At 44.0% G+C, this 12,841-nt stretch overlaps 1 protein-coding gene across 1 annotated transcript in view; it reads right to left on the reverse strand.

Moving 5' to 3' along the window:
- Window positions 1-12,425, reverse strand: part of SLC12A7 (solute carrier family 12 member 7) — a 72,018-nt gene extending 59,593 nt beyond the window's left edge. The window contains exon 1 of the mRNA XM_026107115.2: window positions 12,049-12,425. Coding sequence (XP_025962900.2) covers window positions 12,049-12,169 — 121 coding nt within the window. The 5' untranslated portion in view covers window positions 12,170-12,425. The remainder of the gene's footprint in view (window positions 1-12,048) is intronic.
- Between the last annotated feature and the right edge of the window lie 416 nt (window positions 12,426-12,841).

Raw genomic sequence — 12,841 nt, forward strand, 5'->3', positions numbered from 1 at the left:
TATTCTGAAGGCTCTTAAAAAGCTTTAAAATAGTAATACCAGTCTCTCAATACCAGACTCTACAGAAGTCTCCTCTTCTATACTCGTGCTGTCTCTTTTCTTACTTTACCAATGCTTGTCACATTGTCCTATTATCTGACACATTCCCATGTGATCAGCATATCTGTTTTTAAGCTCCTTTTTAAGAAAGGATCAAAGCTGAAAAAGTGATTGCAAAAATGCACTGATGAATACTCTCTCCCCTGCTCTTTGGTCCTACAATTATAAAGGAGTATGCTTAGAAACACAGCATGCCTTACAAACATGCAACTCAAATTGAAATGCATCACACTATCCAATAGAAAGAACTAATCTTACAACCTCAACACACAGCTAGTGGCTATGCTGAGGCTAACAAAAGCAAACAACAACTATTCCAATATTTAGCCTGTCCCCTTCTCAAACTAGGCATTTGTTAGAAAACCAGAACAAAACAAAGCCATGACTTTGGCTTTTCAGGAAAAGCTTTTCAGGAAAGCTGCACATACATCAAGTGGAACAGAGCTAATGGAAAAACCTCTAGCTCAGTTCCTTCCACTGGGGAAGCACAGAACATACAACCAGGTGCCTCATCCCATTAGCAAGTCTGAAGCCATTCACAGCTTTATGTTTTAACCCTACTCCCTTAAATTGTACGTCAAAGCTTAAGATAATCAGATAAGCCAATTTCAAAGAAGCCTGAGAGAAAGGTTAACTCAAACAAAAGATCCTAAAACTGCTCTGAGGTGTGAGGAGGAGTTCAATAAATATTAAAACTGATAAAACTTCTAATGTAGTTTTAGACACTCCTCTAACTGGCACATGGCTCCTCATTCCAGTTAAAGTTCTGCACTTCGAAGTCCGTACTTGCCATTGCTTGATTTGTGAGTGGATTTCAAGCTGAGAGCATACATGCAAGATCTTACGTCTGGACCAGACTAATAGTCCACCCGAGGCAGTATTTCATCTTGGATCACTGCTGCTATTAGAAGATCCATAAGAAAAGTAAAATAAAACACAAAGCCATTTATGGGTTTATAACTTTTCCTGTGTCTTACAACACACAGCTGTTGATGTGACGCTCCATTCCACCCAAGCCTAAGCTTTAGAAATAAATTTGGGATTTTTCTCCTCTGAATATGTGCGTTTTTGTTGTTAAGTCAACTACAGAACATTCACACATCACAGCACAACTCTGCTCTTGCTGACAGACTAGCAGGCAAACAAACTCACACCATGACTAACCTACTTTTCCCAGAAACCTACCTGATAGTTTCTTTGTTGATAGGACATGCAAAGATCCCTCCCTCCTAATTTCTACAGTTTCTCAAAAACTGTTGTGAGCATAGCTATATTCACGTGGGGGGTTACCTGCAACAAATTATCACAGTTTTTTTTTTCTGACTGAGATGTACAGCTGCAAGCAGAGAAACAACAGGGACAGTAAGAGGCATGTCTCTTGAATCCGGGACATGATATTCAAACTGTCCAGCAGATGATCACAGTGTGCCATCCCACACACACCTGCTTTTTAATTTCTTAGATTTGAGAAAGTGATAATGATTTCCATTTCCAAACATTTCCAGCAGAGTCCAAGGAATGCTTTAGTCCTTTCCAATACTGTTATGTACTACCAGAGTTGTCTGTAAACCCCACATTTGTGAGACAGCCCCCTGTGTGAGCACCCCTTTGCAGGGATGTTTGCCTCAGGAGACACACAGAGAGCCATTCCCATCGCCCCACCAGTGCCTCAGCACTGCACAACCAACCTACGTACAAAGCATCGCCTTCTGCAGGCGGTTCTTCTTGTGGCACCAGCCAGGCTGCCAAGAGCCACTTCCAGACAAGGAACAATTAATACAGACTGGCAACACTGTCCAGGCCTCTCTAGCGTAGTTATCAGAGAAGCAACCTTAGGTGCCCTATCATCTCAGCTCCCAATAATGCACCAGTTTTCCAATACCAGACACAGTGTAACCCACACTTACCATCCTAAACCAGCCCCACATGGTGCCACCCCCACATTCCTGGCCAATGCCATCAAATCATTTCTCATTAATATTTCCAGACATCAAACAAACCATGCACTGGAAGTCAGTTTGCAGATCAAACATGCACCCCAATGCAAAGGGCCAGTCATAAAAAGCAAAAGAAAGCACTGTTTAAAATTCACATTCCCCATGTTGCCGAAAGAGCAGCGGTCCTCCTAAACATTGACAAGTAGGATACTTTAAGGCACACGAACAGTTAAAATGTTTCTAAACAGATCCAAGGGACAGCCTATGTTAAACAGAATTAGACTGAGCCCAACAGTATAGATTACGATCAATTTAAACTGGCAGAAAGCACCTTTCCCCGTTTCACTACCCTCCCACGCTTGGCACTCGCCTGCTCCGGCCCTGGCGCCGCCCAGCTCTGCCCGCTTGCAGCCCAGTTTATCACAGGCTCGCTGGGGCAGGTCGATACCAGCCAAACCGGGGAAGAATGGTTGTGAATTTGTTTTCATTTTTGCCACTAACTTTAATCCAGATGAGGCAGTGCGTTCACTGCACTGACACTTCTGCTGTCACTAGGGAGAGGGCAGCAGGATGGGAATGAGCAGTCGGGGAGAGCATGACCATCTCTTTCCACTGAGCTCAGCTCTCACAAAACCAAGGTTAGTCTCCCTCCCTGCCCTCACACTCTAAATCAAAACATTTGGAGCATGAAAAAAAAAAAAAAAAATGTTACAGATGTCTTATCTGTGGAAAAGTGGTCATTTAAGTGGCCCTAAATTTGTGCTAGGAAATCTGACCAAGAGATTAAGGACAAAAACATTAGACCATCTAATCTGATTTCCTGTCTTTCCACAGTATTTCATTCCTGCATTAGGTTCTCTAACTTTGAGAAAACACACTTAGGTATGAGCAGTGTATTTCTTGATGTTTTCAGAATTAAGAAAAGAAACTACTATATTTACTATGATTAAGGTTTAGTTACTGGAAAAATCTTAAAGAAATTGTGACATTTCTAAATTAAATGCATCTCTTTAAATTTAGAAGGTGTACTGGGGGCTTATGGCTAGAAATTTAACCATCTGCACTTAGCATTTTCTATCTGTGAAAGCACCTGTACTTCAATCAAGTCACCTCAAACTGCCTTTTAGAAAAACTAAATCAGCTAAGCTCACTAAGATATTTTTCTAACCTTCAATCATTATTGTGGCAGCATTCCCCATCCTCTTGCATTTTCAAGATATGCAAAACAAATTTCATACTCTAAAACCAAATACAGTATTCTAACATCCACCTTACCCACACTATTTACAGAGGTATAATCGCCTCTCTGCTCCAAGGATCACATTAGCCCTCTTTGCCACAGCATTAAACCAAGCTCATGATATTCTATTCCAGGCTGACCCCTAAATCCTCTCCAGATTCACTGCTTCCTAACTAAATGAATTTGAACAGTAAATGATAGACAAGTACTGCTCCTACATGCCTTTGCACTGAAGAACATTTTGTCCAGACAAACCCCATTCAGCAAGGATACACCTCTCCTGTCATGCTGCAACAGTTCAACAGTTTTCACAACAACCTGAAAAACAGAAGCAGGGTCTTCTCCTCTGGCAAAAGGATCTAAAAGGTGTTCAGAGAAATGGGAACTATCTAAGAAACTTCTGAACCATGTGACCACAAATACAACACCTTCGCTTTGACGAGATATACCTGTTCTCTAAATAACTAAGTACAGGTGTAGGCTTTTGTTTTTGTTTTAAGGGATACTGAAATCTGTCAAACTAAAAAGCTTTGCTCCCCAAGGGAAGTTTCTAACTTTATAGTGTGGTCTAAAGCAGAATCCAGTTGGAAAATAACTAATACTTTCACAGACAAGTCCTAACCTTTAACAGTTTTCAAAGGGCAATGCTTGGTCACAGTCTATGTATGTTAAAGTATTTCTAATACAAACTATAGTAACATTTTCATGAAGTTGGTATTGGCTCACATTAAGAATAAAACACTACCAACTAGGCACGTAAAGATAAAATCCTATTTGTACAATAAGCATTTACTGTTTAGTTACTTTTACCTCCAGATGTCTGCTAAAAGTCACTTGAACTGAAATACAGAAATGACAAAGCCAAGAAACTGTACTGTGGCAAGAACTGTAACACTATCCTCTCCACCATGCACTTCCTGTATGTCCAAATTCTCGGTTAGCAGGCAATTAAAGAAAATTCAGACAACCTTAATTTTGAATTTCTTACACCTCTCACTCCAAAAATATACAGACGTATTCTTCAGAGCTCTAAAAATAAACCAGAGTTTTCAAAAGCAATTACCTAGCTTTAATTCAAATTGCAAAAAGACAACAACCACCTTGTTTGAACACATCTCGCCTACAATAACTTCTGCATGGGATGAGTTTAAGTGTTCAGCGCAATCTTCTTTATAAAAAAAATCAAGTTTGTGAACCAAATAATGTCTAAATATTTTAATTATAGCACTAAACTATCTTCTTGCTTTTTTTAAAAAAATCAGTAACTTGCACAATTTACTCATCTTGAAAAGCAGAACAAGATGTGCTTAAGCTCTGTATATGTAGTTAAGCTCCCTTTACATAGAGGATTCTAATACTGCACCCATCGCTTACCTTGTCAACATCACTAAACTTTAATTTTTCCTGTACTTAGGCTGCTATTACAATCAAGCACAGTGTACTTCTAATGAAAACATGCTGCAAGAGCTGTTAATACAGCTGAAAGTATAGGCCTTGCTACTGCAGTAAAACAGTCATTAGATCCATAACATTGTGTTTTAAAGAGACTTACCTGGGTTTCGTCCACTTTCTTCATAATCTTGTTCTTTCATAATTAAGGGGGAAAACAAAACAAAGCAAAAACCTACCCAAACCACTCCACTGATCCTTCAGGTATCAAGAAATGAAACAAGAAACTGACAGTTGTTTCATCCCTGCTTTAAGACCTCAAATCCTGTTTCTTACTCGTATTGGATTAATCCTAGAGCAAGTCATTAAGGCTTCATGCAGTTTGAAACATGCGCATGACACAGCCAAACTGCCCAACAGGGGCACAAGCCTCCAAACAGAAGTAAGCTGGAGGATTTTTTATCAGCAATAAACATCATGCTTAGTGATAAGGGCCAGATCAACTTACTGAAATTCAAATGTCTTTACCTAATAATAAATATAGTTGAAAGTTTTCTTTCCTTCAAATACATTCGTTTTAAAATGCTTCCATTAAGCACGTCAGTGTACACTGGCAACAAGTAACCTATTCGAGAGGCTGATCTCCTATTTGTTAAGCTAATATTAGGTATCAAGTACACATTAGCAGTTCTTAAACATGTTATTAACAGCATGAGTGCTAAACCTTGACTCTCTGTAGAAAGAGTTTGCACTAATTGTACTTCAGATGTAACAGTTTAAAATTACTTCAAAATATAATTCTAGTAACTCTGCAAATACTCTTTATATTCAAAATATACACAAGAAAAAAAACCTGCTTTAAGACTGACACCATAAGACTAGAGCTGTGAGTTGTTATTTCTCTTTCAGATTTGATATTTTATTGTTTTTATGCATTGCATATATTCTATACTAGCCTTAAACAACCTCATACAGACTGTTTCAGTTCTACTAAATGGATGTTAAATACTTAGAACAGATTAGTTCCTGTGGTCAAATCCGAGTGGCCTCTGAAATCTACTTTTCTCTGCAACTGTAACACCTATGCCACAAGCTTAGGCACAGCACAACTGCCTACAGAAAGGCGGGAGGAGCCTTCCATGCCTGTTCCCCAAAGCGCCTCCTTCTCCTAACACCAGCTCTGATACTTGCTGGACTCCTCCAAGAGCTGCTTTAACTCACTGATGCTGCAAAGAAGTGGTCTTCTGGCCCTCCCCGGTTTGAATTTTTTCCAGGACACTCTCTTATGCTGTATTAGCAAAAGAAAGCAGCTTGTAAAGCATCAGCTGGGGGCTTGCACAAAGCAAGGGAGGCCCATAGAAGAAGGAAGAAAAAGAAAGGAAAAAAAAAAAAAATCTGTTCCCTGATCAATAGACTCCACCATTACATTGTTTGTCCTACTGTTAAGTCCTGGGAAGGTGCTCTGAGGACACCTTCCCAGGTAACAGAGCCAAGTTTGGGCAGGTTTTCAAGGAATGTTTTAAGTCTTCCCTTCTGATGCTAAAAGGACAACATGCAGGCTTCCCACTCTCCAAGATGAAAATAACCCGCTAAAACTTATTCTCTTCAAAAAGTGACCTTGTGGGAAGATGCTTTGAATTTTAAAGGGAACAAACTTATGTTTCCCTTGTCAGGGAGTAAGAAACAGAACCAGTTTTTCATTTCTTCTTGCAGAAAGAGAAAGGGATCTTTACTATTCTTTGGCAGATAAACATGCCTTTTCCAAAATAAAAGTTTTTGTAAAGCAGGAAGAGAGTTCATTTGAAACAGGCAACATATTTCAGTAAGAGGCTGGGATGGGGGCATGCATGGGGGAAAAAAAAATCCTCAGAACTTTCCCATTCAGTCAGGAAAAAAAAAAAGTCACCAATGAATCCTAATTATTTCATTATCACTGTTTCAGCATCTATTTTCTGAGTCAACCTGTAATGCAACAATGTAGTTTGAAGATGCAGAAAGAGTTATTTTGGTATTTGCTGCCAGGGGGGTGGGGGTGGGGTGGGGAGCTGTTCTCCTGCAGTGAGCCAATTCAAGGAAATAAAGACTCTTCAAATGAGTTTTCCTGCTTCCTGCTGGTTGGGCTCCCTGAACCAGTTCACAAGTAACAGCACTAGAGAGAATAAAACTATCAGCAGCAGCTAGTAAGATCAGCTATGCTGTAACATCAAACTACATCCCTTAGCAAAAGCAGCCCTTACATTGTTCACCTGTGAACTTTTACACAAGTCACAGTAATTTTAAAACAACAACATAACAAAACGTTATCAGCAGAACTCTGTTATGAAAAACAGTTAAAGATGCAGTTACACCATAAGACCTTCATTCAGCATGATCTCCAAATGAGAGTCAGGTTTTCAACAGTAAAAAAGATCAAAGTATCTTGGTAATAGTATTTCCATTACAGGATCATAGAAGTTAAAGTTTTGAGGGTTGATGGCATTACATTTGACATACCCTCTCCTGAAATACTGTTTCGTGACTAGAATCACTCATATTCAGCTCTTTGGCAGCTACTACAGCTGTACTACAAAGGAATGTTAGCACTTATCTCACGTGGAATCAATAGAATCCACATGGAAATGGAGTAAAAATAAAAATTTGCTGTCCGTTTTAGCATTACATTTCTCTTTCACAAAAGACTCTTGCCACAGTCTGAAAAAAAAAGTTTAAACAGTCACAAAATGTAAACTGACCACTATACAGTGAAGTTATTTAGTTTTTTGGGTTTTTTTTTTTCCCTAATCCTTAACTCTGCCTCTTCTATCTATTCCCCTCATTTTCCTTGGAGCTTGCAACAGCCAGCAGAAGTCACCTGCATTCACAATGACACATGTAGCTATATTAAACAGTGAAAGAAGCAATTAGAGCATCTTGGTAGAGGTAGGCACAAAACCTAAAGTGACCGGGGCAGCCAAAGCCCCTCAGAGCAAAGGAAATCACTCTGCCTAATCCTCGTGCCTGCAACCAAAGGTCAGATACACAGCTAACCACAGCAGGAGTAGCATTTTCCATTCCAACTCCCAGAATATCCTATTGTATAATGCAGTAAGAACCAGTGTGCCTTCTGGAAAGGGAGATCCTGTCTCACAAACCTGCAAGAGTTCTTTGAAGGTATCGGCAAGCAAATGGATATGGGAAATCAGTTTCTACAGTCTGCCAAGACCTCCAGAAGGCTTTTGAAAGAGTCCTTCCCCAAAGGACGATAAAGAAATAGAGCAGCCATAGAATAAAAGGGAAGGTCTTACATGAAGACATACGTAAATAACTGAGTAAGAAAATAGAAGATAAAGGGCAGTACTATATGGTCTACTCTCAGGGAGGTACTGTTCTCTATATCAGGGGAAAAAAAAGGGGGAAGGCAAGCAGTAAGGTGTCAGTCATACTATTTCAGGTTATTTAGAGTAGTTAAGATACAGGCCAACTGAAGAGCTGCACAGCACCTGAGACTAAATGCATATTAAAAATAAATAAATTGGCCTGTTGCTTATTTTTATTTTTTTAAGAGTAGAGATGCACATACATGGAAGAAAACAACCCAAAGCCAGTGAGACTCCAAGCTGACCATTGCCACTCAGGAACAAGTCCTTTGCTTATGATTGTTTCATAAAAACCACCAGATCGACGATTGCTTTTCAAACCACAGTCTGAATCTGGAATTTTTTATCCAGATAAGGATAAAAAATAAATATAGAAGCCCTTATGAGGCAACGGTACAAAGCCACAGCCCGTTCACACCTTGAAGATCATATGCAGTTCTGGAGTTCCCCCAAATCAAAATGAATGGAAGTGGAAAACTTTCAGAGAAAGACAGTAAGGGCAGCCAGAAGCACACAATGTCTTCCACATAAGGAATGACTAAATGAGTCTTCCGTTTGGAAAAAGATGACTTGGTTGAGATGGGACTAGAATAGACATTTTTAAGATCCTGAGCGACCTGGGCAAGAATTAGCCTAGTTTGATGCCTCTGATCAGGTGACTGGTTCGGAAAAAAAGTAAGTCCATAAATAAATGAGGTGATTTGCCACTGAGCTGCAGAACTTATTGCCACAAATGCTGTAATGCCAAAAGTATGTCAGTTCCAGGGAAGATTGCACAAGAGAATGGAAGAGAAATCAAATCCCCTGAGTGTATTTAGAATACAAGTTTAGAATTTAAATCTACAGATCTAAATTCACAGAAATTGGGGGGGGGGGGGGACAAAAAACAAAACAGCTTCACAAAAACCTCTTCTGTTTCTGAGCAATAGATAGTGGGAGCCTGGAAGAGCATATGGAAACAGTATCAGGTTTGCCAGGTCACGTTCGCATGCATATCCCTTGACATCAGGCTTTGGCCAGTACTGGAAACACTGTGGACACAACTGATCAAGCACACCAACAGGGCAGAGAAGGATACATGTAATATAGGTAGATAAAAAAAATAAAGTAATCAATTTGCATGTTTCTGTGTTCATCCTGTTACGGTTTCTCCAGTCTTCTGAAGGGGAATACAAAAATATAATACAGCATTTTTCTGTGCAGTAAGTTTTGAACCAAAGACCACATGTAGACTGGTTCTGTGTCCAAGCAGAAGTTGACTGAGAATACGCTACAGCTGGCTGCAAGATTAGCCTTTGTCTTCCCTCCATTGCGTATATAGATGTTTGCCTCAACTATTTCCTGGTTTTGGCAAAAGTTTTGACAGAAGTTTTGACAGGTTTATCCAACAACCAGTCACTATTCATATGTGTGAGAGAAAAAACAAAACAAGATCAGAATTTCTCTTAAACCTTCATCCACTATTCTCTGCAATAGACTTCTCTGTTTCTTTTCTTCTGCCAGTTACTATATCCTGACCACTCTTCTCTTCTAGTGTATTACAAAGACGACTAAATGACACAGGCACATGCAAATTCCTCACATTACTTTGCACATATCTGAGACAGCAGACTCTCACCCTCAACTATGTTGTCAAGTCCAAACATTAAGTTGGACCCTGCACCTCTGCTCTTCACCATCACTACTTTGGCCAGTGCTCTAGTTCAGCCAAATAGCCACTCACCCAAGCTTTCTGCATCCTCGCACACGCAGGAGTGGCACATAACTAGAAAAAACAAGGCTAGCATTTTGGATGTTAACGAAGGAGTGAAAAATACAGAACAAAAACCTCCTGGTTTACCATTCTTGCAAACGAGATGAGTATCTGTGTAGGCTAAGAAGTACAGGGAATAATTAATCAACACCTTGCTAATAAGTCACCAGAACCATTCAACTGCTGATCTGATGGCTAAATGGCATGCAGGCGGGTGGGGTGCAGGGTAATTCCAGAACAATTGCTTTGTTTTTAAGCCAGGCAATTCAATCAAAACTGATAAATTTTAGATCGCCTAACAAAAACAAAGTTACATGCTGAGCTCGCTATGTTAAGGGGGACACACTAGGGAAGGTCCCACTCCCACCACTGCTCAGCTGCACAGACCAGCCACCCTCCTTCCACCTCGAGACAACACCAGCGATTCTCAGACTTCCTGCAGCACTCATTCACCTCACTGCACTCCAAGGCGGGGGAAGCCTGTTTTTCCTCTGCAAGAGTTGAGTTTTCTGCTGGTTTAGCATGTTGAACCAGCTCAGTGAAGTGTCTGACAAGCACCAGGGTCAAGTGCCCAAGAAGGGAAGGGAGCTGAGGGCACAGAGAGGAGTGCTTCTTCCTACCCTCTGCCCAAGGCTGGAAGCAGAGAGAAAGGCAAGCACTGCCCCTGAGCAGCAGGCCATTAGATGAGTTTAACCACAATGATGTTTAGAGGTACTAATATTTTAGAATTAAAATTTTCAGAAGAATAAATCAGGAGAACTATTTGACTATACAGCAGTAATGTAACAATTTCTATGCATTACAGGTCTACATACCACACACATCCATATAACACGTGTTGTTCCTTTCCCAAGCCTCTCTATTGCTAGAGCATTTCATCTCCATTAGCTAACTTTGAGCTCTGAGAATATACTCTGTTTTTAAGTCAAGGCTTCCTCTAGTCAGTGCTTTCCCTTCTGCTCCCTATTTTAGGGATACATTAAGAAGGGAGAAAAGAGGGAAAAAAAATCATACCTAAGTCTATCTTTTCAAGCAATGGAGCTCTGTGACTATAGAGTATTTAAACTTACTTTGCAAGCGTTAGCCTGCACAAATCCTACTTAACTACATGAAAAATAAGAATTCTTACTGTTTTAATGATTAGAAATAAGCCACTGCAAAAATGCTAGGTCCATCCTCTCCCCCTCCCAGGCCTTCCAGAAGCTATGTACACCTGGTTTGACAAGTTGCATCAAACTAGAACTGTATATGTGTTCAGTACCTTGAGATGCCATAAGGCTCAGCATCATACCCCCCAATCAGTCTGACTAACTCTTCACTGAAGCATCTACCAGTAAGAAAGGCGGCCTGGACAGTACTCGTTCAGTACTCTGGTCACACTTCAGAAATTCACGTTTTTCCCCACCCCTTACTGAGCCAATACAAGAATCGAGCTGCCACTGCAGTTTATATTATTTGGTTTGATTTTCTTATTTCATTTGATTTTGGAAAAAGAAAGAAAAGTGACAGTTATTATAACACTTGCAAAACGCACCTATATGTAGTATACACCTGTTTCTGGTAGGTGGGGGATGGGGTGGGGGGAACCTCCGAATAAAAGTTTCGTCAGCTTCGGGTTTTACCAGACCATCTTCCCAAAGGGCCTTTACGCAAAACCAAACAAAAGTGATGTAGTTTATTAGGTTTGTTTTTAATCTCTTTGCGTTCACACGCCACCTTGCACAGCATTATCCTTACCACTTAGGCGCACCGCCAGGAGGAGGAACTGCCGTTACTAGGGGCGGTCTCTCACAACACCTGTGCTTTCCAAAGGCGAGCACTCAACAGCCGGGAAAGCGGCACGCAGGGCGCGCTAACGGCAGCGGGGCGCCGCGCATGGCGCGCCGAGCCCGCCGCAGCTCCCGCGGCGCGGCCTAGCGGGGACCGCCGCCTCCCCGGCGGGCGGGACACGCCGCGCCAACTGGGCGCGCACCTGGGGCGCAGCGGCGCTGCCCTCCCGCCCGCCCGGCAGCGGCGGCTGCCCGGCGGCACTTCCTCGTTTCGGCGCGCGGCGGCTGCGGGGCACGCCGAGACCCGGCGAGGCCGTCCCCCGCCCGCCGGACTTTCGCCCTCGCCGCTCCCACCTGGGCAGGTGGGCGCCGAGCCGCCCGCTCCCGCGGGGAAGCGCAGCCCCGCCGCCGCGGGCAGCGCGGACCCCCGGCGACTCCCCCTGCGCCAGCGGCCCCGCTCCCTCGCTCCGGCCCAGGTGCCCGACGCCTCCCCGCCCCCGCTCACCGGCGCCGCGCTCCTTCTCCTCGTCCTTGTCCGCCTGCTGCTGCCGCTGCCCGTCGCGCTCCGGCAGGCCCCGCTCCTCGCCCTGCGCCTCCACCGGCACCACAGTGAAGTTGGTCGGCATGGCTGGCGGCGGCGGCGGCTGCTGTCGCCGCTGACTCCTGCGCGGCGAGCCAGGCGCTGCCGCCTCCCTCACGTGAGGGCCATTTCCTCACGCAGCGGGGGGCGGCGGCCGGCGCCGAGCCGCCTCCTCCGCTCCGCGCCCCTCCCCTCCCCGCGCCACTGCGAGCGCGGGGCCGCGGCCCGCAGCGCCGCGCCGCGCCGCGCCCGGCCGGGCCGGGCCGGGCCGGGCAGCGCCAGGGGGGCCGGGGGGGGCGGGCAGCGCCGGGGGATCCCGCCCGGCCGCGCCGCGCAGCAGGCAGCGGGGGCGGGGAGGTGCTGTGACTGGCTCGGATTTACACGCACGCCGCTTCCCTGCGTCGTGCTGCCTCGCTACGCCCTCCAGGCGCCGGCGGGGTTTCCTCTCTCCTGGTCAGGTGGTGCCTCGCCAGTGTCCTCGCAGCGCTCTGGCTACCCGGCCGCTGCTGCTTGGAGCCCGGCAGGGAGAAACCCTCTTCCGAAGGAAGGCAGGGCCACACTCAGGACCCTGACCCTGCAGGTCTGAAAGGGGTGACCAGCATCCAGCAGGCGCGGCAGGAGCTTTGCAGCTGCCCCTCAGGATGAGTGGAGGAGAAAGTCCTCTGTGCACCTTGAGACCACCAGGGGATGAAGGTGGTTTCCCGAAAGCTGCTCCCCT

Source organism: Dromaius novaehollandiae, chromosome 2, assembly GCF_036370855.1.
Source record: "Dromaius novaehollandiae isolate bDroNov1 chromosome 2, bDroNov1.hap1, whole genome shotgun sequence".
Classification (NCBI taxonomy): domain Eukaryota; kingdom Metazoa; phylum Chordata; class Aves; order Casuariiformes; family Dromaiidae; genus Dromaius; species Dromaius novaehollandiae.